General features: G+C 49.7%; 1 protein-coding gene across 2 annotated transcripts in view; it reads left to right on the top strand.

Moving 5' to 3' along the window:
* The window catches only part of USP8 (ubiquitin specific peptidase 8), a 1,053,131-nt gene that overhangs the window by 356,645 nt on the left and 672,538 nt on the right, over positions 1 to 23,948 (top strand). For both annotated transcript variants that reach the window (XM_069624966.1, XM_069624967.1), the window contains exons 6-7: positions 19,269 to 19,317; positions 20,126 to 20,288. In XM_069624966.1, coding sequence (XP_069481067.1) covers positions 19,269 to 19,317; positions 20,126 to 20,288 — 212 coding nt within the window. The remainder of the gene's footprint in view (positions 1 to 19,268; positions 19,318 to 20,125; positions 20,289 to 23,948) is intronic.

Genomic DNA, 23,948 nt, shown 5'->3' with positions numbered 1-23,948 from the left:
TAACCTATAGGGTTCCCTTCCCCAAGATTTGCTTCCAATATATAAAGATGTTTTCCAGCTTTCTTAAAGGTCCGCACCACTCTTGCGCGCTGTAGATATCGTTGGTTTTAGTACAAAAATATAATTGGCAGAAAGTTGTAGTTCAAGCATTTATTACAGTTCCTCTCCAAAATTCCATTTACTCTGGAGCCCAACAAATAACTGGTTCACTTGTATTAAATTCCCTTGCATTCATTAAACTTCTGTTTAATGTAGAAATTGTATTTATAAAGTTCGCTTCGAAGGTGCATTCACAAAAAAGAGGTATTTAGTGCGGTTTTTACTTCGTTATGAATTTTATAGTGTTAAAGATTTCATTCATTTCACCTTGGTATTATGTTTCACTGTCTACAGCTTTGAATAACGTGCCCAACACTCAGAGATGTTCGTAGTAAATGTCAAAGGTTTCATTTATTTGATCTTCATGTTCTAAGTCTCTGTAATTTGCTTTTAGCCCAGCACTCAAAGACCTTTTATTACAATTTGAAATAGTGTCATTCATTTTTAGTTTTCTCGTTAGAAGCTTGTGAAAGTTGTCTTTGTAACATATATCCTTATTTGTTGAAGGGTTAATGAGGATTTAATTCGGAGACATTCAAAAATGTAACTTCTCATGTACGTGAATACTCTGATACATAGTAATCCTTCTGCGGAACTTCAAACACTTTCCTTTAGCATTGAAACTCACTGGTTGCTTCTTTCAGCCGTCCTGCAGCAAATATCTCTCAGCCTTTGGTCCTCTGCTTCAGGACTCCTTCTGCTCCTTAGGCACTCCTGGAAATCCTTCTGCTTCCAGGAGAACTAGCACGATGAACACCACGATAAGAGGCAGCCTCCAGGCACAGTTCCCCTCTGAAAGTTTGCTCGGTCCCACAGAGCCACAGCACCCGGGCTGTACTCCCGTGAACCGTTAACGTGCTGCATGCACACAGCTTCCCGCGACTTTCTCTGGCATCTCGCTGCTGCTCCCTCCATGCCATGGCTTCTCCAGGTGCACCCTTTCTTGCTCCATCTCCTCCTGCAGGTAGATTGGGTCTTTTATACACATGCAGCCGTCCAACAGGCTGCAGGGGCGGTTGTACAATTAGCTCTGCCTGACCATCATTAAGGGATATGCCTGACCTCTACTACCCTTAGCAGGCCTCTTCCTCGCTCGAGTACCAGAGTGGTAAAAGCCCCCAGAGTCGGGATCCAAAAGCAATGGCCTTTACTTGGGCACCTGTGCAGAGGACCCATGAGGAAAAGGAGTGAGAGTGCCGAGAGGTTTTGCACAGATGCAGGTTGACTCTGGGATCCCTGGATGACTTATGAGGCTGGAAGACGCTCTTCCTCGTCACAGTACCTTTGGTGCCTTGGCGGACGAAGTGGCAGAGTTTCTTTGCTTCTCTAAACAGGACCCCTGTAGGTTGGGGCCCCAGTTGCAAGCAGGAGTTGCTGGGCTGCCAAGACCAAGAGAAAAATAGGAACCAGGTGTTTTCAGAAAGGCTGCAGTTTCGGTTCACGCTGTGGTATCCTAGGGACAGTTGTTACTCTGCTCGTGGAAGTCCGAGGAAGGTTAAACTTGCTGTGGACTCCGAAAATACCTTGGTGAAGAAGATAAGACCCCTGGGGACCTTAAATACCTCCCAGTGGCGACGGGTGCAGTGGCAGAAGTATTTGTTGATTTCAGTATTTCATTGGTTCACCATCTTTTTGATCTTTGGTGCTGCAGGCATGGAATTGGCCAATTTGACCGAAAAATGTTTACTGTATGGCCCAGTTGACTGAATTTAGGCTGTACGAAATGATCGTACAGCTAAAAATGTGGTCAACTTGGCCATATGTTTCCATTATAGCGAACAAGGGGAATGGGGGTTGTTGGGGCGTCCCCTGTTCCCCTTGCTAACTATAATGGGAACAGGTGTTGCGGCGGTGTCCCCTGCTTCTGGGACATTGGAAGCGGGGGACTTTAAAAAAATAAAAAAACAGAGAATGGGTCTCTGCGGCGTCAGAGACGGAACTGACACTGCAGGGTCAAATCGAAAGCAGAAACTGAATGGTAAGTGGGGGGAGGGTGGCGATGTATTGGGGGGCAGGGTAGGGCCATGGATTGGTATGAATTTGCTTGCGGCAAAATTGGGTTTGCAGCGAAATGGACTACAGTCCGTTCCGCCACGAACAATTATGCCACGGTCAAATCCTACAAATCCACAGCCACAGCACGGACATGTGGTAGCCTAGACTCGACCACTGGAATGGACTGGACTATGGACCATCACAAAGGCTGGACCCTCAGGACGTCGTCTTAGGATTTTGGTGGGGGGAAACTCACAGGCAGACCTTTCTCAGCACACAACGAACTGGTATCTTCTACAGCAGGAACAAGTGGCCAGATATTGTGTCAGGGATGTAGGATTCTTTGATCAGGTGGAACTTTCGCTGCTTCGGTGGGCAAGCAGCATTATGCCAGGGTACCCCCCTCTTCTGGGCGGTTGACAGCAATAATTCACGAAGATCCCTCCTCCGAACGGCAGACACACAGCACTGGCTTCCAGGGTACTTCTGCTGAAGAATAGCAGGTGCACGATATTCCCTCATAGCTCCGGAAGATATCGCCTAACCAGGTCTTCTCTTGGATCAGTCCTTGGAAGAACACAGCAACTTTTGGATTGTGTGAAGAAAATGCCACAGCAGACTTCTTCCTCCAGCTTGGCTCCAGGAAACAGCTTATTCTTGCTTCAGCTTTGACTTCAGCTTCTGAACTTCAATTTAAAGATTTGCTTCTGAATGAATTGGTAAGTGAGAGAGAGGTCCCCATTCACTCAAACTGAGCCAGGCTCAGGCAGCCAATCATTCACAAGTGCATTTGTGCCGGCAGGCAGCCAATTGGGCTCACAGTGCATTCATGCTGATAGACAGCCGATCCGGCTCACAGGCATTCAGACCATTCACTTCACCCAGATACCTATAATACAGAATGTGGATTGGAGAAAGCACCCAACCTTTCAGCACACTACACTGCTTTCACTTCAGTTTCAGTCGGGGCTATCTCAGGCATTGTGTCATACAACCAATACCAGACACCGACAACACAGAATGTGAGTTGACGTCTGACTCCAATGTGCTCTAACACCTTGAACCGTCCTTTGTGCTAGATGGAATTACAGTAATAGATCTTAGACTAAATAAACAGACACACAATGAAAATGGCAAAGTACTACTTTATTATCAGTTTAATAAAGCAGGGTCATCTAGCAGACATCGGACTGATGTTTGCACACTCACACAGTAACATTATCTTGGCTTAAAGCTCTAATGAATAGTCTTTGTTTTCGACATCTGGGTCACATGTAAGTGGACATAGAAATGTGTCCATTTCAGCCTTCAATTTACTGCTATTTGATTTAATTATGCAAGGTGCTATTGCTCCTCTTGGCCTGAGACTTGCTCACTCTATCTCATATGAACTTTATACAATTTTAATTGACCAGCAGTTTGGCTCTCAGATATTTTCATCTTCCTTCATCTAAGAAGACTGTCTTGCGTTAAAAGCTTATCCATGTACTCCCTTTGTGCTCTGTACTTATCCTTTAAAAATAGAATCTTCACTCTGGGTCAATCATGACTCATCGTCGGGTCTGCTTACGGGGCTGTCTTTTTCACATAGCTTTTTCAGGTAGCTTGGTTACATTTAACGTGAACCATCGTCTATATTCCTAATATGGCCGTCCTTACCATGTTATATTTTCCTCTATAGCAAGCTTCTATACATGGTCTTTCTAGCCTGTGTTTCTGCGTATTTACAGTTCTTGGTCAATAAGTAACTTCATTTCTTTTTAGATTCATGATTACTTTAACTTCAGATTCATGTTACTCTTATTAATTCAGCTACTTAATTACTTCGCTTTTTCATATTGTTTCAACATGGGTTCATATATCTTCTTCATGACATCACTTGGTCCTCATCAGATTTAACGTCCGTCCACGATTTCCATCGATGCATTCTGACACCCTGGCATGCGACATCCTTCCATGCAGCATCCTTCCACACTTTCAGTGCGAGGTGCAAGCATACATTCTGTATGGCTGTCTGAATGCATAACGTCTCTCATACACTCAGTGGTATCGGAACGATACAGGGCGTCCCATCTATAGCTCTTCTACCACTGTTCCAATATGACGGTGGCGAGGGTATGGGGACAAGCAGGATAGCTCATACCTGCTCCTCTACACCATTCATACAGGTCCCACCCCAAGGGTGTACCCACAACACAAAGCCCGTGGGAAGGCTCCAGTCAGTCTAACAGGAGGCAGCCCAACGGACATATATGGTATTTCCACCCAACAGCCAGTCAGGGGGGAGGGAAAGAATCAGGGCTTCCCTGGACTTTGGGAAACAAGGTTTAAAGGCAATAGAAACCAAGAGGCTACAGTGTCCATCTTGCCTTTTCTTCGGGAATCCATTGGTTCCTATAGCTGGGTCTGGGTGTCCCAAAAATGCAGGTCACTCAGAGCCACTGCTGAATCAACATGTAGATGCCACCAGACCATATCCTGCTCTTGTGTTCAACACACAGGTGCCCTAAAACACAAATAACTACCCATAGGTGCCATAAGGTTATCCCATTGGTTTTGTCCACCAAAAGGAAAACATGAAGAGCTGCACTGCCAGAGGTCCAAGCTGGACCTCAGTGGCAATAGACATAAAGAAAACGCACACAGAGAAGTGGTAGGACAAGGACTGGGGGCTCTGTTCCTCCAAAAGGCATTTCCAACATCACACTAACCCTATGAGGTTTAGGGGGGAATTTACCATTATAATGTTTTGTGGATTATTTTGGTGGGGATTAGTGGAGTTATCTTTCTTATGCTTCCTCCCCTCCTCCTTCCTTTGAGGAGCACCGGAATCTTTGTGAGTAGCCCTGTTGGCTACCCACAAGTCAGCAGCTAGTGGTCAGGTTCTTAGGGTCAGGCAGGTGCTGTCTCGGCTCTGGGGAACAAGCATCAAAAATACTTTATATAGATTCCTCGTGCCATCAAAAGTTCATACTTTATGACCCTTAAATCACCCATCTGTTTTTCAGGCTCTCACACACCACCCACAACACACCATCCTTCTTCCTATGGTCTCTAAACCTTTTAAGGTATTGCAAAGGGCTCTTCCAAAACATGGCAATGAGAGCTAATTTAACCAACTGGTAATCCCTATCGGCTTCGTTCAACTCCATCACAACCATTCTGGGGGAGCCTAGAGATGACCCCGGGGACTTAACTCAGTGTCATATATGCCTTGTACCTTATTTTTGACCAACTGGGTTTGGAAAAGAAATGCGGGAAAGTGGTGGAATGTTATGGAAAGTCAACAGGAAAATCTTCTGAGATTGAGCCCGGGGAACAGCAGTAGGATGATTGGACTTACTTTTTTTCATTTTCTCCCACTATATTACATCTGCTTCCCCATGCCCTCTTTCCCCCCTCTCCATTCTATTCTACTCTAATATACTTTCTTCTAAATTCATCATCTTAACCGTCTTAAGTTTTCTTCCCGACTTGGGTCTCTCCTTGTTTCTCCTTCCTCTCTACATAATCTCCTTGTAGAAGAGCGTCATTTTCATTTTGTAAAAATTGTTTTGTACAATTAAATCAAATAAAAATAAAAAAAATATACCTTGTACCTTACATGTAAACTCAAACGTTTCTAACCAGTCAAGAATGTCAGTCTTCAGATCATACACACTCACCAAGTCTTTGGGCAAACGTGGCTTCCTGATCCTGGAGGCATCAGACATAGAGGAACCTGAAAGGGAAGAGGAGTCAAGAGACAACTTTTTCATTTCACTCGTGCTGCATCTACTTTTTTTTTTACTCCAAGATCGTTTTGCAGTTCTTTTTCTCTCATTTCAGAGTACATTTCCAGTTTTCAGAATTCAGGACCTTCATTTTTTCTATCTCAGAAGGACTTCAGAGGACATGTTACAAGACATTTTAGGTATGAAGGGAAGAGTTAGTGGGACTACTAGGAATTGCCATTTCCTCCTCCTCCTCCTCTGATTCTTCACCCTCGTGCAGTGGCGGGAGCAGTGGGGAGCGATGCTTCGATAACTTTCTTTTATTTTTTAAAGATTTTTACTGTTCCTATACTTATTTTTTAAAAATAAACCATTCCAGTATGGTTTAGTTTTAAAATAAAAGTGTAGGAAAAAGTTGAAACTTGCACTTTAGTGCACTGTACTGGACATTCCCTTAAACAGCAGGTGTGTTTGGGGGTTTGGATTGCGCCTGGGAGCGGGCATGGAAATGGGGTTTGTGAGGAGCGGGGGCAGGCTCGCAGGGAATATAGTTCCACTACTTCTTTGCATACACTTTGACCATTGCCCTCAGGTGGATGAGGACTTGGGTCTATATCTTGACTAGCATTATCTTCATTCATATCAATAATTGGAGTACAGGTGACCGGCCTACTCTTTGAGGTTTGGTGATCCAACAAGGTTTGGATCAGATCACTTCTTTCCCCCCTTTTACAACTGAGGCCACTTGATTTACAAATTTCTTTACTTTTCCCTACTGTAAGAGTTGCAAGTTTAAAGTGTTCCATGTTGCAACTGTTAGTAGTTACTGTTTGGGTAGAACCAGCCTTGTGGATGGATTCTCTGGACACAGGTTCCACAACAAGTCAAATTAATCCAACACTACTCAATCCCACCAGCTGCAACACCAATGTTATGTGAGGTTTCCTAAAGTCGACCTGTGGCACCTGCACCAGAAGGAGGCACCCATTCAACGCCATTCCAGGAATTCGGCGAAGTGTCAAGGTGGGACTGGCTTCAACCAGGTACGTGGCCTACAGCCTACCCCTCTTACACACAGGGCAGTTTCCCTTTGCGTCCATATGGATAGGGAATACAGCGGCCTCAGCAGCCCCCTGCTGCCCCGTCAGCACCCTCTGCCATTGCTTCAGTCAATGAGGTTTTCTTCGAGAGGTTCCTCGGCCTCATGAAGTCACCGCGGATGGGCGTTATCCTCAGAGACGCCGTCAGGGAAGTCATTCCTGCCATGCTAGCGGCACCACAGACCCCTCCATCGGGCCCCCAGGCCCTAGTTCAGCCACCTCCTCCGGCTCCAGAGCCAACTCCGCAACCTCCGCCGCCTCCTCAGCCTCTGGCTGCGGTCCCTGTAAACGAGCCTCCAGCGCCATCTACTCCTCCTCCTCCACAAAATCTGCAGGATACGGACGAGGAGGAGGATCCGGACACGCCATCCTCAGCCAGGGCCTTGCACAAACGTCTTGCTGGCCTTGTGGAGTACCTGGGCCTACCCCAACCCGAGGTCGAGCAGCCGGCAGAGGGGGTTGAAGTCCTGGCTGAAGTCCTCACACAACGACCCTCTGCCGAATCGGGGTTTCCTTTGAAGACCGATGTAGTCTCCCAGGCCAAGAAGGGCTGGCTCAAACACCACTCGGCCCAGCCGGTCAATCGACGTCTGGACGCCAAGTACTGTCAGGTGGAAGGGGATACTGTCTTGCTCTCGGCCCATCCTCAGCCACACCCTCGGTGATCGCTGCAGCATCACTATACTCCAAACCCCAGTCGTCCTCCGCCTCTTCCTCTGCGGCTCGGCTAGGCAAGGAGGAGAAGATGTTGGAGGCGTATGGCAAGAAACTCTATTCCAACGCCTTTTTACATCTACGTCAGGCAACGCCGATGCCATGCTGGCAGCTGCTAACCAAATATTATGGCGGGAAATTGCAGACTTCCTCCTGGAACTCCCCACCCAGAGCCAATCACGCTTTAAGGTGGGGCTAGCTGAGGTCAAGCAGGTCGCGCATGACCTCATGAAATCCACAGTGGCCCATATTGACACCTCAGGCCGTGCCATCTGTATTGCCACGGATATGAGATAGTCTGGCTCCGGGCAACAAAATTGAACCCGAATGTCCAGGAATGCATACTAGATCTTCCATTCGAGGGGGAGGCGGGACCTCTTCCACTCCTGTAGGGACGAAGAGCTGGACAAAAAGAAAAATGCCTCACAAACAGCAAAATCTTTGTCCATCCTTACAAAGACCACGCCCAAATTGTAAACGCAATCTCGGCAGTGCTCAGAAAGAGGTCCTACATACGGAGGGTTCTGTGGCTTCCAGGAACACAGATCCAGGCAGCCGGACCGCTCGCCTTCTCAGAACTGGCGCAAGCAAGAAAAAGGGGATGGGGAGTAAGGGCTTTTTCCAGTCTCCCTCCTCAGTGACAACCTCCTAGGGAAAGAAGGCATTACATGCCCCCTTCGGATCCACGTGTCTCTGGTGGGGAGCAGGCTTGCTCTCCATGCACATTTCTGGCACCAGAATTTCGTGGATCCCTGGATCCTCTCCGTTGTATCCATGGGGTACTACCTTCCTATCCCAGCCTCTCCTCTGTCCTCCCCTCCTCTCCCACAGGTTGGGACAGCAACTCTTTTGCAGAGATCCGGTCGCTCGTAGAGAGCCTGGCAGTGGAGGAAGTCCCAGCCTCCCAGCGAGGCTTTGGCTTTTACTCCAGGATTTTCACCATTCAGAAGAACAACCATGCAGGCCTGAGAGTTGTGCTGGACCTTTCCACCCTCAACCTCTCCTTACCCCCGTAGCCTCCGCTCCGTTTTTTCCACAAACGTGTTTGCTTCGGGAATCCCGGCGTGCCTCGACTCTTTGGAGTTTCTGTTGCTTTCTCGGTTCTTCGAACCTGTTTGTGAGAGATTTCTTCGTGAAGATGTCTACCTCGTCTTCCACACCGCGTCTGGGCTTTAAGAAGTGCGGGGACTGTGGGTCCAAGATGTAGGTCACAGACTCGCACGACACCTGCCTCTGGTGCCTCGGGGAGGCCCATGACATGGATGACTGTGTCGACTGCCAGTCGCTCACGTCGAAAGCCTTGCGGGAGCGCATAAAGAAGTTATCGGTAGGTAAGGTGTCCAAGCCCCGAAAGTCGAGGTCTGCAGGGCTTTCGACGGACGACTCGAGGGGCGACTCTCTGCGTCGTCGTCGGAAGTCCAGTGGGTCTTGGTCCCGGCGTCGGTCTCGCCACCCGACCAAGCATGCGACACCGGAGGAATGGGCTTCCTTCGGGAAGAAAATGTTGGCGATTCTCGAATCGCAGGGCACTGGTCCGTCCGTGCCTCCGAGTGGGGTCGGTCGTGATCAGCCGAGAGACGCCGCTTGCACACCTTTGGGCTCGGGTAGTCGTCACGATTCGCGGGAAAGGTCCCGCTTGGACAAGGGGAATCGTTCTCGGCATGCCCGGTCCAGGTCCCGGTCCTCGACACACTCGAGACCGCGTGAACCTGTGAAGTCTTCGAGGAAGACGTCGACGCCTGTGGCGCCGAGGTCGTCGACGGACTCTTTCGAGACTTCACCTCCGAGGATGTCGTCGATGCATTTGGAGCCCAGGATGTCGAGGGACACGCTTGGGGCTCCGCCTTCAAGGCCTGTGTCGACGCCGTCAATGTTGCCGGCGCCACGTCTGTCGTCGATGCCGATTCTCTCGACGCCGGTGCCGATTCATTCAACGCCCTCGATGCCTTTCGGGGCTGTGTCGACGGGGGTACCCCGTGGCTCGGGGGATCCACCTAGAAAGGCTCTGGCCAAGGGCAAGCATGGCTTTGGTTCCAGTTTTGTGCCTTCGTACCGCCATCTGGAATTCATTTCAGAGGTGGATGAGGGCTCTGATGATGGCATGGTGCCTGACACAGTGCCTGACGAGATCCTCTCGGGCCATAGCCAATTTGAGGACCTGAGGCAGTCCCTGCATGATGCTAGGGGGCTGGACACCTCTCCAGAGGTGGAGTTTTGTAGGCCGGAGCCTGGCACTCATGCCGATTCTTTGTACCGGCGCCTTATGTCACGGGTCACCAAGTACTTAGAATGGTCTGCTCCCCCAGGGGAGTTTGTTCAGGATGACCTTACGGATATCCTCGACATTGGTTCACCAACTGACCCGGTACTGCCGTTTCATATGGCTCTACAGAGGAGGGTGGCGGCGGCTTGGACTGCTCCGGAGAGTCTCCTGGCAGTGAGCAAGTCTTTGCCGCGAAAATACCGCCCAGCCAGTAGTGACCCCTGCTACTTTTCCAAGCACCCTACTCTGGAGAGTTTGGTGGTGCAGGTGGCTACGGCCCCAGCAAAGCAGGCGTCGTACCCTACCATCCCCCCTGATAGCGATGACAAGCGTTTTGACGGCTGGGCGAAGAAAGTGTTTTCTGCAGGGGGTATGGCGCTTCAGGCGGCCAACTCCATTTGTGCCTTGTCACGTTTCATGCACACTCTGTGGAACTGTGTTTCCTTGGCGGCTGAACATAGTCCCGAAGGGGATGAACGGGATGGTTTCCTTGCCATGGTCCAGGATGGCAAGAATGCCATGTGTGAAGCCGTTCAGTCGGGTTTGGACATGGCAGATTGCGTCAGCTGGTCCTTGGCGGCGAGCACCGTGATACACAGGTTTCCGTGGTTGCGGAAGTCGGGGTTTGCTCCTGATGTGCAGGCCCGGCTCCTCAACATGCCCTTTGACGGGGAACATCTTTTTGGTAGCAAGGCTGACGAGAGCCTTGAGAGGTTGCAGACCTCAAAAGCTGCAGCGAAGTTGTGGGGCGCTGCAGTTCGATAACCTCCGCTTTTTCGTCCTAGGGGACAGCAATGGAGGGGAGGTTCCTTTCGTTATTAGTCATCCTTTGGTAAAGCGAGAGGAGCTGCCAGTCAAAGGGGCCACCGTAGGAGTGACAGAGGTGGAAAACAAGGTACTCGAGGTGCCAAGGCCGCTCGGGCTGTTGCCTCTTTGCCCTCAGGCAACGCCGCAGCCGCTTCAGCTCAGTCATGAGGCCATGTCCCATGTTTCGCCGGTTGGGGGGGAGGCTGGCGCAGCATCTTGCAGAGTGGCGCGCCATTACTTCAGATGTGTGGGTTCTGGAGATCATAACCCACGGCTACGGTCTTCCTTTCCGGCAGAGGCCTCAACAAAATCCACCGGGAATCTCTCTTTGAAGAGTCCGGATCCACTCCTTGCGCAGGAAATTCAATCCCTGCTGGAGAAAGGCGCCATAGAACTGGTGCCTGTAGCGGAGAGGAACAAGGGATGGTATTCCCCTTATTTTTTGATTTCCAAGAAAGAGGGAGGATTGAGACCCATCATGGACTTGCGCGGTTTGAAAAAACTCCTCAGGGAGGACAAGTTCAAGATAGTTACTCTTTCTCAAGTCCTCCAGGCCCTTCAACTTCAGGACTGGTTGGTGTCTCTCGACCTCAAGGACGCTTATTTTCATGTGCCGATCTATCCGCAGCACAAGAAGTACCTGAGGTTTGCGGTTGGTGACTCGCACTTTCAGTTTCGGGTCCTGCCGTTCGGATTGACCTCCGCCCCGAGGGTCTTCACCAAGCTCATGGTAGTGGTGGCAGCGCACCTCAGGAAAGGGGGGATTCACGTCTACCCTTACCTGGACGATTGGTTCATCAGGGCGCACTCTCCCGAGCAAGTCCTGGATCATCTGTCGGTCACCTGCCACTCCCTCCACAAGCTGGGCTTCTCCCTCAACTTAAAGAAGTCCCATTTGACACCTACTCAGAGGCTCCAGTACATCGGAGTGCTGCTCGACACGTCCCTGGGGCAGTGTTTTCCTCCCCAGGTGCGAGCTCATCACATTCAGCAGATGGTGCACTAGTTTCAGCTTGCCCAGACTGTCCCAGCGTTCGAGTTCTTGAGACTGCTCGGCCTCATGGCATCCTGCATTCTTCTGGTGCCAGAGGCCAGGTTGCGGATGAGATCTTTGCAATGAGCGCTCAAGCTCCAGTGGTCTCAGTCCTCCGGCAGGATGTCAGACCCTCTTCAGGTGCCGTCTTCGGTCGCCCAGGACCCTCTGTGGTGGGCCGACGAAGGCAATCTGATGAGGGGGGCTCCATTTTGGCTGCCCTGGTGACGATCGTGATGGACGCATCCCTCACAGGATGGGGAGCTCATGCCAACGAGTTGACAGTCAGCGGTCGTTGGTCTCCGTCGGAGTCCAGACTCCTTATCAATCTGTTGGAGCTGAGGGCCGTCAGGCTAGCCCTGAAGGCTTTTCTGCCGACTGTGCGAGGAAAGAATGTCCTGATCCTGACGGACAACACGGTGGCCTTGCACTACCTCAACAAAAAGGGGGGGCAGGGTCACTTCCTCTGTGCAGGGAGGCGATGCAGCTCTCTTTCTGGGCAATCCAGCAGGAAGTTTCGATCTCGGCAGTTCATCTGGCAGGAGACGAAAACGTGACGGCGGACGCTCTGACAGGCAGAGCGTGATCTCTCACGAGTGGGAGTTGGCTCAGGAGATTCTCCTGGAGATCTTCGCCCTTTGGGGGACCCCTCAAGTGGATCTCTTCGCCTCCAGTGTGAACCAGAAGTGCGAGAGGTTCTGCTTGCGGGAATTTCCTCCAAACGGAGCCTTAGGAGACGCGTTCGTGGTGGAGTGGTCATTCCCACTGCTGTACGCGTTTCCTCCAGTCCCCGTCATCCCGCAAGTACTGCGGAGGTTACGGAGGTTCGGTTCCCGGATGATCCTCATTGCTCCGGCGTGGGCCCGGAGGACGTGCTACCCGGACCTTCTCGACTTGTCCATCTGCCCTCCACGTCGTCTTCCCTACCGAGACGATCTGCTCTCACGGGAGGGGGGACAGGTTCTCCATCCAGAGGTCAGGTCCCTCAATCTTCACGCTTGGTTTCTGAAAGGTTGAGGTATAAGGATTGGGACCTCCCTGAAGACGTGATGGAGGTGTTGCTTTCGGCCAGAAGGCCTGCAACAAAGTCCCTGTATCGTTGCCGTTTGAGGAAGTTCTGCGACTGGTGCAGGGTTAAGAATGTGATTCCTTTTGCATGTGAAATTCCCATGGTTCTGTCTTTTTTGCTTTCTTTGGCCCACAGGGGCCTTCAAGTGGGTAACATTAAAGGTTACCTGGCAGAGCTGTCCATATTTAAGCGCTCGTCTGAAGAGTGTTCCTATTTTAACATTCCTTTAATTTCTCAGTTTCTGAAAGGGCTCACTGTGTTCCCTCCGTCACCTTTCCAGGTGCCCGGTTGGGGTTTGAACCTTGTTCTCAAGTTTCTGATGGGTGCTCCATTTGAGCCTTTGCATTCATGCCCTTTGAGACTGTTAACTCTGAAAACTGTATTTTTAGTTGCGGTCACTTCCGCCCGCAGTAAGTGAGTTACAGGCACTTTCAGTTAAGCCACCCTTCACTGTGTTTCATAAGGACAGGGTTGTCCTTAGTGTTCGTCCTTCTTTTCTTCCGAAGGTGGTGTCGGAATTTCATTTAGGCCAGAAGGTTGTTCTTCCGGCATTTTATCCTCCTCCACATCCTGAGTGTCACCGCTTGGTGGGTAAGGACCCACCGGTCGGCTTACGGGCCCATTCTACCAGGGGTATGGCTGCCTCTACTGCCCTGCAGAGAGGTGTTCCTATTCGCAACATCTGTGATGCAGCCACCTGGGCTTCGGTACATACTTTTGTATGTCACTATTCCCTCGATTCCATCCGGGGGCAGGATCTGGCCTTTGGCAAGGCGGTCCTTTACTCTGCAATTTGATTGGTCATGCTAAATTTCTGTTTTCTAAATTCTTTTTCCCACTTTTTCCCACCTCCTTGCATTTGTACTGCTTTGGGAGTTTGTCATAGATATGGAATATGTCGGAGGACCCAATCCCCTCGAAGAACAAGTTACTCTCTTGCCTGGTAACGTTCTTTCGATGTGGTGGTCCGACGACGTATTCCATATCACTCCCTCCCTACCTTCCCCGCTATGCGATTGCAGCTTACGTTTCCGCAAGGCTTTGTGTGTCAGACTGGCAGAAGACTGGTGGCACACGTTCTGGGGAAAAAACTACAACTGAGGCTACGGGTGTCGTGCATCCTACTTATAACATCCAGTGACCTCGGCTGTCGGAGGAGGTCCTCGAGGGCGGCGTATCGACGCAGGACGCACATGCCGAAGATTTTCCAAGGCAGCACAGCTGTCGTGATTACTGTCATAGATATGGAATACGTCGTCGGACCATCCCATCGAAAGAACGTTACCACGTAAGTGAGTAACTTGTTCTTCTTGAGCCTCATCTGGGACACGTGCTCCGAGAAAGTATTTCTGCCTGAGGAAAAACATCTCGGCCATCACGAGGGCCACCGCCTACTTCCTCAGCAGAGAAGTGACCTCAGCATGGTGGTACCAACATCTCCTGGGTCTTCTGGCAGCGGTCTTATTAGCCGTTAAGCACACGAAAATAAGGATGAGGAGGATTCAGCTGCACTTCGAGGCCTCATGGAACCAGGAGCGGGGCTCTCAATCCGAGATGGTCAACGTTCCTCCATCTCTCCACCCGGACCTGACTTGGTGGTCCAGAGACTGCAACCTGCGGACGGGCAAGTTCTTCCGGCCACCATCACCACGGATTCCTCGCTCGCGGGCTGGAGAGCCACCCTGGGCGATCTCTCGGTCCACGGCACCTGGACTTGACAGTAGCAGGAATACCACATCAATTGGCTAACGTCATCTGGCTGGTCCTCGGTGCATTCCTACCAGTTCTCAGGGGTAAGGTTGTCCTCATCCAGACGGACAACTCAACCAGCATGTACTACGTCAACAAGCAGGGGGGCACCAGCTCTGTGCAGACTGGCAATCAGCATGTGGGAGCGGGCCCTGGAAAACGACATTTACCTCACGGCAGTCCACCTTTCAACAGGTGGGGTCACCCCCAGGTAGATCTCTTTGCCACCTGACACAACAAGAAGTTCCCCCAGTTCGCATCCTTGCAAGGTCAGGGCCCTGGCTCTCTGGGCGACGCATTTCACCTCCAGTGGACCGGCATGAAAGCCTATGCCTTTCCGCCCACTCCCCTGATTGACAGGGTAATTTGCCAAATCAAGGAGTCTCGCCAACTCCTTATCATTATAATAGCTCCATGGTGGCCAGCCAGGCCATGGTTTCTGGAGCTGCTCAGTTTCTTGGAATTGCCCCCGATTCACCTCCCGACAGGCCCAGCACATCTTCTGGCTCAGCAGGGGGGGGAGAGTTATCCACTCTGCGCCTGGCAAACTAGCCCTCACAGCGTGGTACCTGAGCAGGTAACGCTGCGCCAACTTAGCCTCTCACAGGCCAATCTGGAGATCATACAGGGCGCCAGGAGCAAAGCTACCAGGGCCCAGTACAAAAGCAAATGGACCAGATTTTGCCACTGGGCAGACTCCCAGGGAATCAACCCCCTGGCATGCACCTTGGAAAACATGCTCTCCTTTTCGGCGAACCTCGCTCTTTCAGGCATGCAGGTGGACATCTGCTGCACATACCTCGCAGCCATTGGGACCTACAGGAACTTGGAGGAGGGCATTTTATCCTCCTCCAACCCTATCGTCAAGAAACATCTGACGGGACTCGCAAGGCTCTACCCACCTGTCAAGAGACCGCACTCGGTGTGGGACCTTAGCATAGTCTTGGGTGACCTGGCGCACAAACCGTTCGAGCCAATGGCGTCCGTGGACATCAGGCTGGTTACCATCAAGACGGCCTTACTAGTCGGCCTTACTTTGCCTTGTAGAGTCAGCGAAATCCAGGCGCTGGTCGCATCTGAGCCATATACCACCAAGGTAGTCCGGCGGACACACCCGGCATTTCTGCCCAGGGTTCCATCTGCTTTCCACTTGAACGAGGAAATAGTCCTTCCTATGTTTTTCCCCGATCCCAAGGACGAAGCACAGAGACTGCTGCACTGCCTGGATGTCAGGCGTGCCCTGAAATTCTACTTGGACAGGACCAAGGGCTTCAGCTAATCGGATGCCCGGTTTGTCACTTTCGGGGGCTCAAGACCAGGCTATCGGGCTTCTAAGGCTTCCATATCCCGCTGGATGGTGTCTGCCATCAAAGAAGCGTATGAGGGCCAGCACAAACCGCTCCCGACCAACATGCATGCCCAAGCAGTCAGGGCCAAGGCAACGGCCATCGCATTCCAGCGCCATGTCCCTTGGTAAGTCATAAGCAGGGCGGCCACTTGGGCCTCTTCCTCGGCTTTCTGCAAGCATTACTGTTTGGATGTCGGCTGTAGATTTGATGCGGCTTTCATACAGGCAGTTCTCAGGAACCTATTTGCTTAAGGAAGGTCTCCTCTCCACCCTAGGGCTACAATCAGTTGTAATCGCCCATACAGTATGGAGGAAAAGGGACGGGACGTAAGAGTAATTGTAAGTTACTAACTGTAGTGACTAACGTACTCTTAGTCCATAATCCCCTTTCCTCCATACGTCCCACCAACCTCCCCCTAATAATACTGGTGTCATTAGGCAATGTTACATCTATTGTCGACGCGTCAATGGGGACGGAGGTGTGGTGCCGGAGGGCCGAGTCAGGGCAGTGCATGCTCCCTGGGCCGCACGCCTCTAAATTTAAAGGTGAAGAAGTTTTTTTCTGGTGAAAAAGGTTCTGTCTCCCGTCCCTTGGAAGGGACACCCATACAGTATGGAGGAAAGAGGACTATGGACTAAGAGTATGTTAATCACTACGGTGAGTAACTTATAATTTCTTTGGACTTCTTCCTGCCCTCTCTGGTCTGGAATTGCCATATATGGGAAGCCCTTTCCCAGGGAACACTGCTGCTTTCCCGGGCAACGCTACTGCGGTTTGTGTTAGAGCCCGGATGTGGGGGCTGGGACTGTCTCAGTCCATATCTAGGTGCCTGAATGTTTGTTGCTGTGTAGATGTTGTGGCCACTGGCTATGCATGATTTAGGAAGCCACTGCCAGTTTGAATGGTGCAGATCCTTACCATTGGTGAACCTGGGTGAGTTTCTAGTCCAGATCTTCGATAAAAGGAGGACTCCTGCAGGCATTTCACATATCTTTGGAGCCAAGACCTATGAAAAAGTGCATGCTGCTGACAATCCGAGGACGAACTCTGCAGCTAACCTGCACCAACTCTAAGTCCCAGTGAAGCTCTACTGCTCTTCCTGATCTCAGAAAACCCTTATCAGAGCTTCGACCCCCATATACCTGTGGGAATAACCAGTCTCAGCCCCCGGAGCTGTGCCTTCTGAGCCTTCAGAAGCGTCTCTGGACCAACAAGTGAACTGATCAGCCCTCTCTGGGCTACACCTCTGCAGTGGTCACCGGTCCGAGTGCATTCTTGGAACTTGGAGAATTTTCTGCTTGTTCTACAAGACGACTGCACTTGCATGTTTAGCCTTCTTGCATCGATAGAAGCCATGCAGAACCTGCTCTTTTGTTCATCCATTGAAGATCTCTTTTCAGCATCTGATCATGATGACTCCCGTTGCAATCTGCCTTCTTCACTCCCTTGAGGTGTCCTTAGGTCGCAGGCTCCGAAAAAAAATCCTGCACTGAAAGTGACCTCTGCACTTGTGACCCCCCCCCCGGGTATCCCTCAACCGCACCAAGCACAGACGATTGTGTCCCCAATGGAATCTGGAACATAAGCAGTGGTCTCTGGAGAAATCAGGGGCGTAATTTAACATACCTGTTACTTTTTCCCCTGCTCTGCCTAGGGTTACCTGGGTATCTTGTCCCTATCTCTCACTTTCCTTTCCCAGATGGTGGTGATCTGATCAAGGATCTTCTCATAGGCCTATCCTATTGAAACGGGATTGATAGAGTTACTTAACCTGAACTTCCCTCATCTTTTTGGAACTTTGAGTCACAACTGTTGGCATCGTCTGATCACACAATAAACCTACCTGAAAAGTATAACTTTGGAACCGTTGGCTTCTTAGTGCTGGACTTACTAAGTGCTAGGGAATTGTTTTACTTTTGTGCTAAAATGCTCCTCATGCATTTTCTGCATCTGACTGCTTACCTGCTTCACACTGCTTTTGAATCCTATGCTATTTCTATCTTCGCCCAGGGGTGAATGTATATGTGTATTTTATAGTAGCTTTTTATGACAATATTTGCCCAGAGGTTTCATTTGCTTAGTGTGTATTTTAAAGGCCCAATAAATCATTTTATATTTTTGTACGTACCGGTCTAACTTTCCGTATTGGTGTTGCTCTGTGTGGATTCACTGTAGACCTAGACCACTCGCACCCTCCTTAGTCTAAGCCAAGGCTTGCAGCTCTGCTACCTCCCTTGATTGGGGTTAGCTAGAGTGCATTGTTTGCAAGTTGACCATAATAGGTTGGCCCCCCAAAATCCACCTTTAGTGTTGATTTTGGAAATCCATCTGCATGCCACCTACCTCGATTGAGTTTGGCTAGACCCAAGTGTCTTTTTGCTATTCATTAAAATAGGGTGGCTTCTTGGAACCCTTCCTCAAGCCAGGCTCTGAAAATCCATCTTAACATCAGCTTTTGCTGTTCACATGACCTCTTGGTGTTTGATTTTGGCGAAATGTGCCTGATCATAGTAAGACTAATTCAGCTTCATGTTCTTTATTGATAATACTGCATACAGTCCACAACCTCTTCTTCTTGTTATTACTAATTCCCTGCCAATTTAATATTAAAATAAATATACCTGCTCATCAGTTTTGACAACCCTACTTGATGGTCATTATTGCTAATACCCCATATAGTCCACGTTACTAATGCCTGCTCAAAGTCTTTGCTGAGATTGTGTCTCCTAGATAATGTAGCACATTTTTCTTGATGGCCCTAATCCCACGCGATGGCCATTCTTGCTAATTCTGTCCAAAGTCTGGTCTTGGTGGACAATGTACCTGAGAGAAATATGGCTTGAATGTGAAATGTGTGTCCCATTTGAAGAAAGTTTAGCTGAGAAACCTTCTTTAACTGCTTTAAAGTGGTTCTGCACTAGGTCTTTGACTTCCTACTTTGTCTCAAAGTGCGAAGGTTTTGTGTGTGCATCCAATTTTCAAAAATGTTCTGTTGGGTAGAAAACTTTGCAAGACTGGATGGATCACAGCTTCCATTGACTTCAATGAATGGTAGCGAGCAGTTGTGACCCTGCATGCCCTCATGTATGATGGGGAGCACTGCCCAACATGGAGACCTGCAGAGCCACTGTCCCTACAGGCAAAGGGTGAAACTGAGCGTGAAGTGTCAGTCCCTTTCTTCTCTGCCTCGTTTTCGTGGTTAGTACTACAGAAGCAAGAAACCAGTGACCGAGATTGAGCTCAGGGATTGGGATTTCAAGGAAAAAGTAATGTGCGTGTGTGTTTGTGTGTGACTTGGAAAATAGTAGCTTAATGTGAGAGAGTTTATTTTCTGTACTCTCCTGCTCATTGTTATATATTTTTTTATAATGTTTTAGATTAATGAAGAGAAGAAAGATTTAACGCAGAAGGTTAATCTTAACAATGGTAAGTCCTGTATGATTATTCCTTTCCATTTCTTTTTTGATTTGAATGGTGCTTTATTTCAATTATGCATTTGTGAGAAGTTGCACAGGTGACTAGTGTTTCAGGGATGTAGCCGTCAAAATAGCTAGGTTTCTAGACACATCATGCAAGCCATTTCCACTGATTTACCAAGGTTGCACTTCTCCAATACATTTAACGCAAAATAAATGTTTAACACATTGAGTCCTATTCACACATTTTTCTGTCAACAAGGAGCAAGTTGCGGCTACCACATTTTGTGCTTGTACCTGCACAAGAACCTCAGGCGCAAGGTGATTCACACTGAATGTGTAGTTAATTATGCCTTGAGGTGACCAATGAGCAGCTTGGTTGAATAGCATCCTAATTTACAAATAAGAAGTCAGAAAGAAGTCCCTGGCTTAGAACGTGCACATGGAAAGTTTGAAATGTTGAATTATAAGTATGTCCCTGAAAACGGTGTAAAAAAGTAGTATGCCGTGAAACACTTTCAGGGAGAAAAAGGTTAAAAAAGAAAATCTGAACTACTCCCTGCAGATTTGTTGAATCTCACTTAGAGCAGCCTGGAATTTGTACACTTTCCTAATAATTAATTGGAAAACTTGACATATTTAGTATTGCACATTAAAAAAGTAATCATAATAGATTTCCTGATTAAACATGCCAGTTCTATCCCTTTCAGTTTTCTCTGCTACTGCCATGGAGTTTATACCCCCAGGAGAATTAATTTTACTCTTGCCATATTTGATTTCATGTTTCTGATTGCCTTGGTTCTCTTTTCTTCATTCAGCTTCTTCAATATCACATGGATCTATTACTGCTGAAAAACTGTTTGGAATGCTGAAGGATGAAAATATCCACATCGTTATGATGGATGCTCGAAAGTTCGATGATTTCCAAGAATCTCATATCAAGGGGTCTGTTAGTATTCCAGAGGAGGCCATCAAGCCTGGGTATTGCTATAGTCATTACATTTACAATGTGTCAATGTCGATTTGCAAGTTGTTTAGTAGAAATAATGCCTATTTTCTTTTTCAAACGATATGTAGTGTTTTGCAGAGTTCATAAATAGCAGTTGATAATAGAGCAACATTTCACCTTTGATGCTGACACCCGGCTTCCTCCAGTGCAAGGCCACTTCTTTTAACAAGTCCTGTAGCTCTGACTACCTCGGCAGGCAGTATTGAATTTCCAGTGAGACTGGATTCTTCCATTGGTAGTCCCTTGGAGCTTGAGACCAGTTGCTGAGTATATGGTTCACCAAAGCCTTCAGATGGATCCTGGCCCAGTGAGTGGTCACTGTGCATGCTTCTATGACCTTTTCCAGGCAGAACTTCCTCCAGGTGATGTTGCATGATGTGAGCTCTTAAAAGTGCAGACTTGCTTGACCCAGTAGCATATTGCGGTACATGTCAATGAGTTGGAATTCTGAGATTTTTACTGAATCCATGAGTTTTGAGGTGTTCGTGCACACTGTTGGTATGAGCAGGCACGTTGCCCCTGTAGCTGCTTGAATAAGCCAGTAGCTCAGGTATTGATATATTCGTGTGCATCAGGCCCAAGGCCTTTTGTGAAAACCAAATGGGTGCACCTGCAACTGGTAATTACTGCCCACAGATAACAGAGGAATTCCCGATGTGAAGGTCTGGTGAGTACAGGGAGGTAGACATCCCCCAGATAGTTTGCTGTTAGCCAATCCCATGACCGGATTGATGAGATTACTTGCTGTTCAGTCCCCATGCGGAATGGGTGGTATCCACATAGCCACAAACTTATGTTTCTTGAGGTTGAGAAGTAGTTTAAATTCTTCCAATAGTTTCTTCACACGAAAAAGAAACAAAAATATAGCACAGATCCCATCTTATTGAGGAACTCTCGCAACAATGTTCTTGTGATCATCGATTGTGTTCCCAAGAGCAGAGCCTCCTTTGCAACAGGTGACTTGGATGGTGGGGTTATTGCCACCTTTTGAATCTGAATGAACCTGCCTGAAGTCGATAAAGTATCCATCTTGATTGACTTCCTCTACTCTGGTGCCTGACATCCAGCCGGAAGTCTAGAATTGGGATATATGTCCCTCTCCCCAGCCAGAATCACTTGCTGGAGCTTGGAATAGACATACCGCCTGAGGGCGGTAGGTGGACAAGGCTTTTGGGAGGTGTGTGGCCGTGCATCCTGCAGATATTTCATGGTTGGGAGAACCTCTTCTTCACCCATAAAGAACCTCTGTATGCATGAAGTGCCACCTAAAGTGAAGCACTTCTTATTTTAGGTCTGTTGAAGTAACAGCCCATTCTCCGTTTCACAGGGTATGTTTCTCATCTTTGAAAGATTTCTTTGAGATTCCTGATATTACCCAAACCCACTGGAACCCATGAAAGGTAGTTTGGTTTAGGCTGCCTATCGGAATGCTTCTGTGTTCCAGTTTCAGAGCCAAAGGTAACATCGACTGGCTGTCACACTTTGCTTGAAATCTCACCTGTTTGTCCTTTGAAGTCTTGGGCTGGTTCTTCTCCTTTTTCCGAACAGCTCGGGACTTGTACAGACTCGGGCGCGTATCCTCCGTCGCCAGCGTGTGGAGTATTCCGAGCGAGTCTGCGTTCAATTTCCAGGAAGGAGCGGAATAGTGAAAGTCCTGGAAGGAAGGAACCAGGATGGAACCAGGAGAAGGAATGGGAGAAGCGGTGCAACGGGTGAAGGTCCAGGATAAGTGGGAGCACAAGGGCTAGGAAGGGAAGGTCCTAAGGTCCTGAACAAGGGCAGTAAGAGCACGGAAAAATACGAGCGCACTTGCCGAAGTTCGGAAAGACTAGCGTTGAGACGCGAAGCGCCGCAGGGGCGTGTCTCTTTTCAAGGAACTGGCAAACTCCTGGAAACGCTAGCGCGGTACTCGCGCACTAGCGTCGGCCATGTTGGGTGTGCCCTAGAAGGGGTGTAGCAATGCCTTATGGACCAAGTAGTCAATAAGGGGCTGGAACGGCGAATCATGACACTGGCCACCAGTAAACTTCCCTCAGATGCCGATGCCTTAAAAACATCATAGTTCTCCAGCATGGGGTCTGGCATGGATTCACATGCTCATGCTCATGAATATTCCCCGTCGTCAGGCTGGGAATCCTCGGTAAAGAAAAAAACCAGTATCAGTTTCGTTTCTGATCTGTCTTTCGTAGTAGTAACCAATCACTGGTCTCTGCGTCATACTGACCACAGCCAATGACTGCCCTCTACCTAAGCACCACCTCTGGCAGCCATCTTCAGATTTTTACCGCACGTTCATGTGTTGGGATCCTCGTGCTATTGCTCTCGAGCGTTAGTGCTATTTTTTCACGTTTTTTGCTCAAAAACTTCGTTTTTTCGGTCAAAAGAGCCTCAAGCTCCACTGACTCTCCATCCGATCAACGGGGACCCGTGTCGGATTCGTCTGCGCCCCTCAAGGGTGAAGATTTCGTCGAGCTACGCTTTTGGAGGACTCCAGAAGCTTCTCAGGCCCGGACATGGCCCAGGAGAAGGGAAGCTCGACGCCCGGAAAGCTGTTCAGGATCTGCCCTGGATGCCAGCAGAACGTCTTTAAGGAGGATGAACACTCCTTTTGTCTCTACTGCTTACATGAGGAAAAGACGCACGTGGAGAAGGATTGTGCGTTTTGCGGCAATATGTCGGAGTGGACCATGAAGGACCGCCATCAACGTCTCGCCAACTGGCTGGAAGGGAAGAGCCCGTCAGGTGAGAAGAAGAGGAAGAAATCCGAGCGGTCTTCTAAGACCTTTGAGGACGCCCCGGCGACGGGGGTCCAACACAAGGCCAAGCACCGCGAGTCCGCTGGCACCGGGAGCGCCGAACGGTCGGGCTTTACGGGCGCCAGGCAGGGCGGACCCTCCCCGGCACCTTCAGCCACGAGCCAACGCTCTGGGTCGGGTAAGAGGAAGCGCGAGCACCCGGCAAAGCTCCTGGAGAGGCCCCGGTCGAGCTCGAAGGCCCCATCGGAGGGGGAGCGAGGCAGTGTCCCCCCCTCAAGGATAAGGCGGTGAGCGTACCTAGGGTGGTGAAGGCCTTAATCCATCCGGCCAAGCTCTCTATCGATACTGTCGCGGCGACCCTGGCTCAGCCTGTGGAGGCTACACCAGTGGTGGCGACCTCGGGGCTCAGAGTCTCCCTGCCACCTCGGAGGGAGTCCTCTTTTGTGCCCATCGATAGGACCCCCGTGAAACCCCCGGCGGGGTAGAAAAAGGGGGGGCAGGGCGTCGTCGTAGGTTAGGCTTCAACCTCGGAGGAACCTCTCCCGTCTGGGGATCCTGAGCCGGGACCTTCTGGTGTTCCCCCGCCCAAGAAAAGAAGGATTCACCCTCCACCTCCTTTTCAGCCGTCGCGCACCGTCCAGCCCTCCTCCCCGTCCACCCGAGGGGATGATACGAGGACTGACACGGCAGCGACGGGTACGGACGACGAGGTATACGACGAGGATCTACCGTCGTCACCTCCCACCAGGGCTTCTCCGCCCGACGAGATTGGTTCGTTCCACTCCATGATCGCCAGGGCATCCGAGCTTTTCCAACTCTGCCCTGAGGAGAAGAAAAAGGAAGGATTCCTTTATCAACGGCGCGAGGCCAAGAGGA

This window comes from Ambystoma mexicanum, chromosome 11 (genome assembly GCF_040938575.1).
Source record: "Ambystoma mexicanum isolate Mex_15411 chromosome 11, UKY_AmexF1_1, whole genome shotgun sequence".
NCBI classification, from domain to species: domain Eukaryota; kingdom Metazoa; phylum Chordata; class Amphibia; order Caudata; family Ambystomatidae; genus Ambystoma; species Ambystoma mexicanum.
This window is presented reverse-complemented; position numbering and strand designations above follow the sequence as displayed.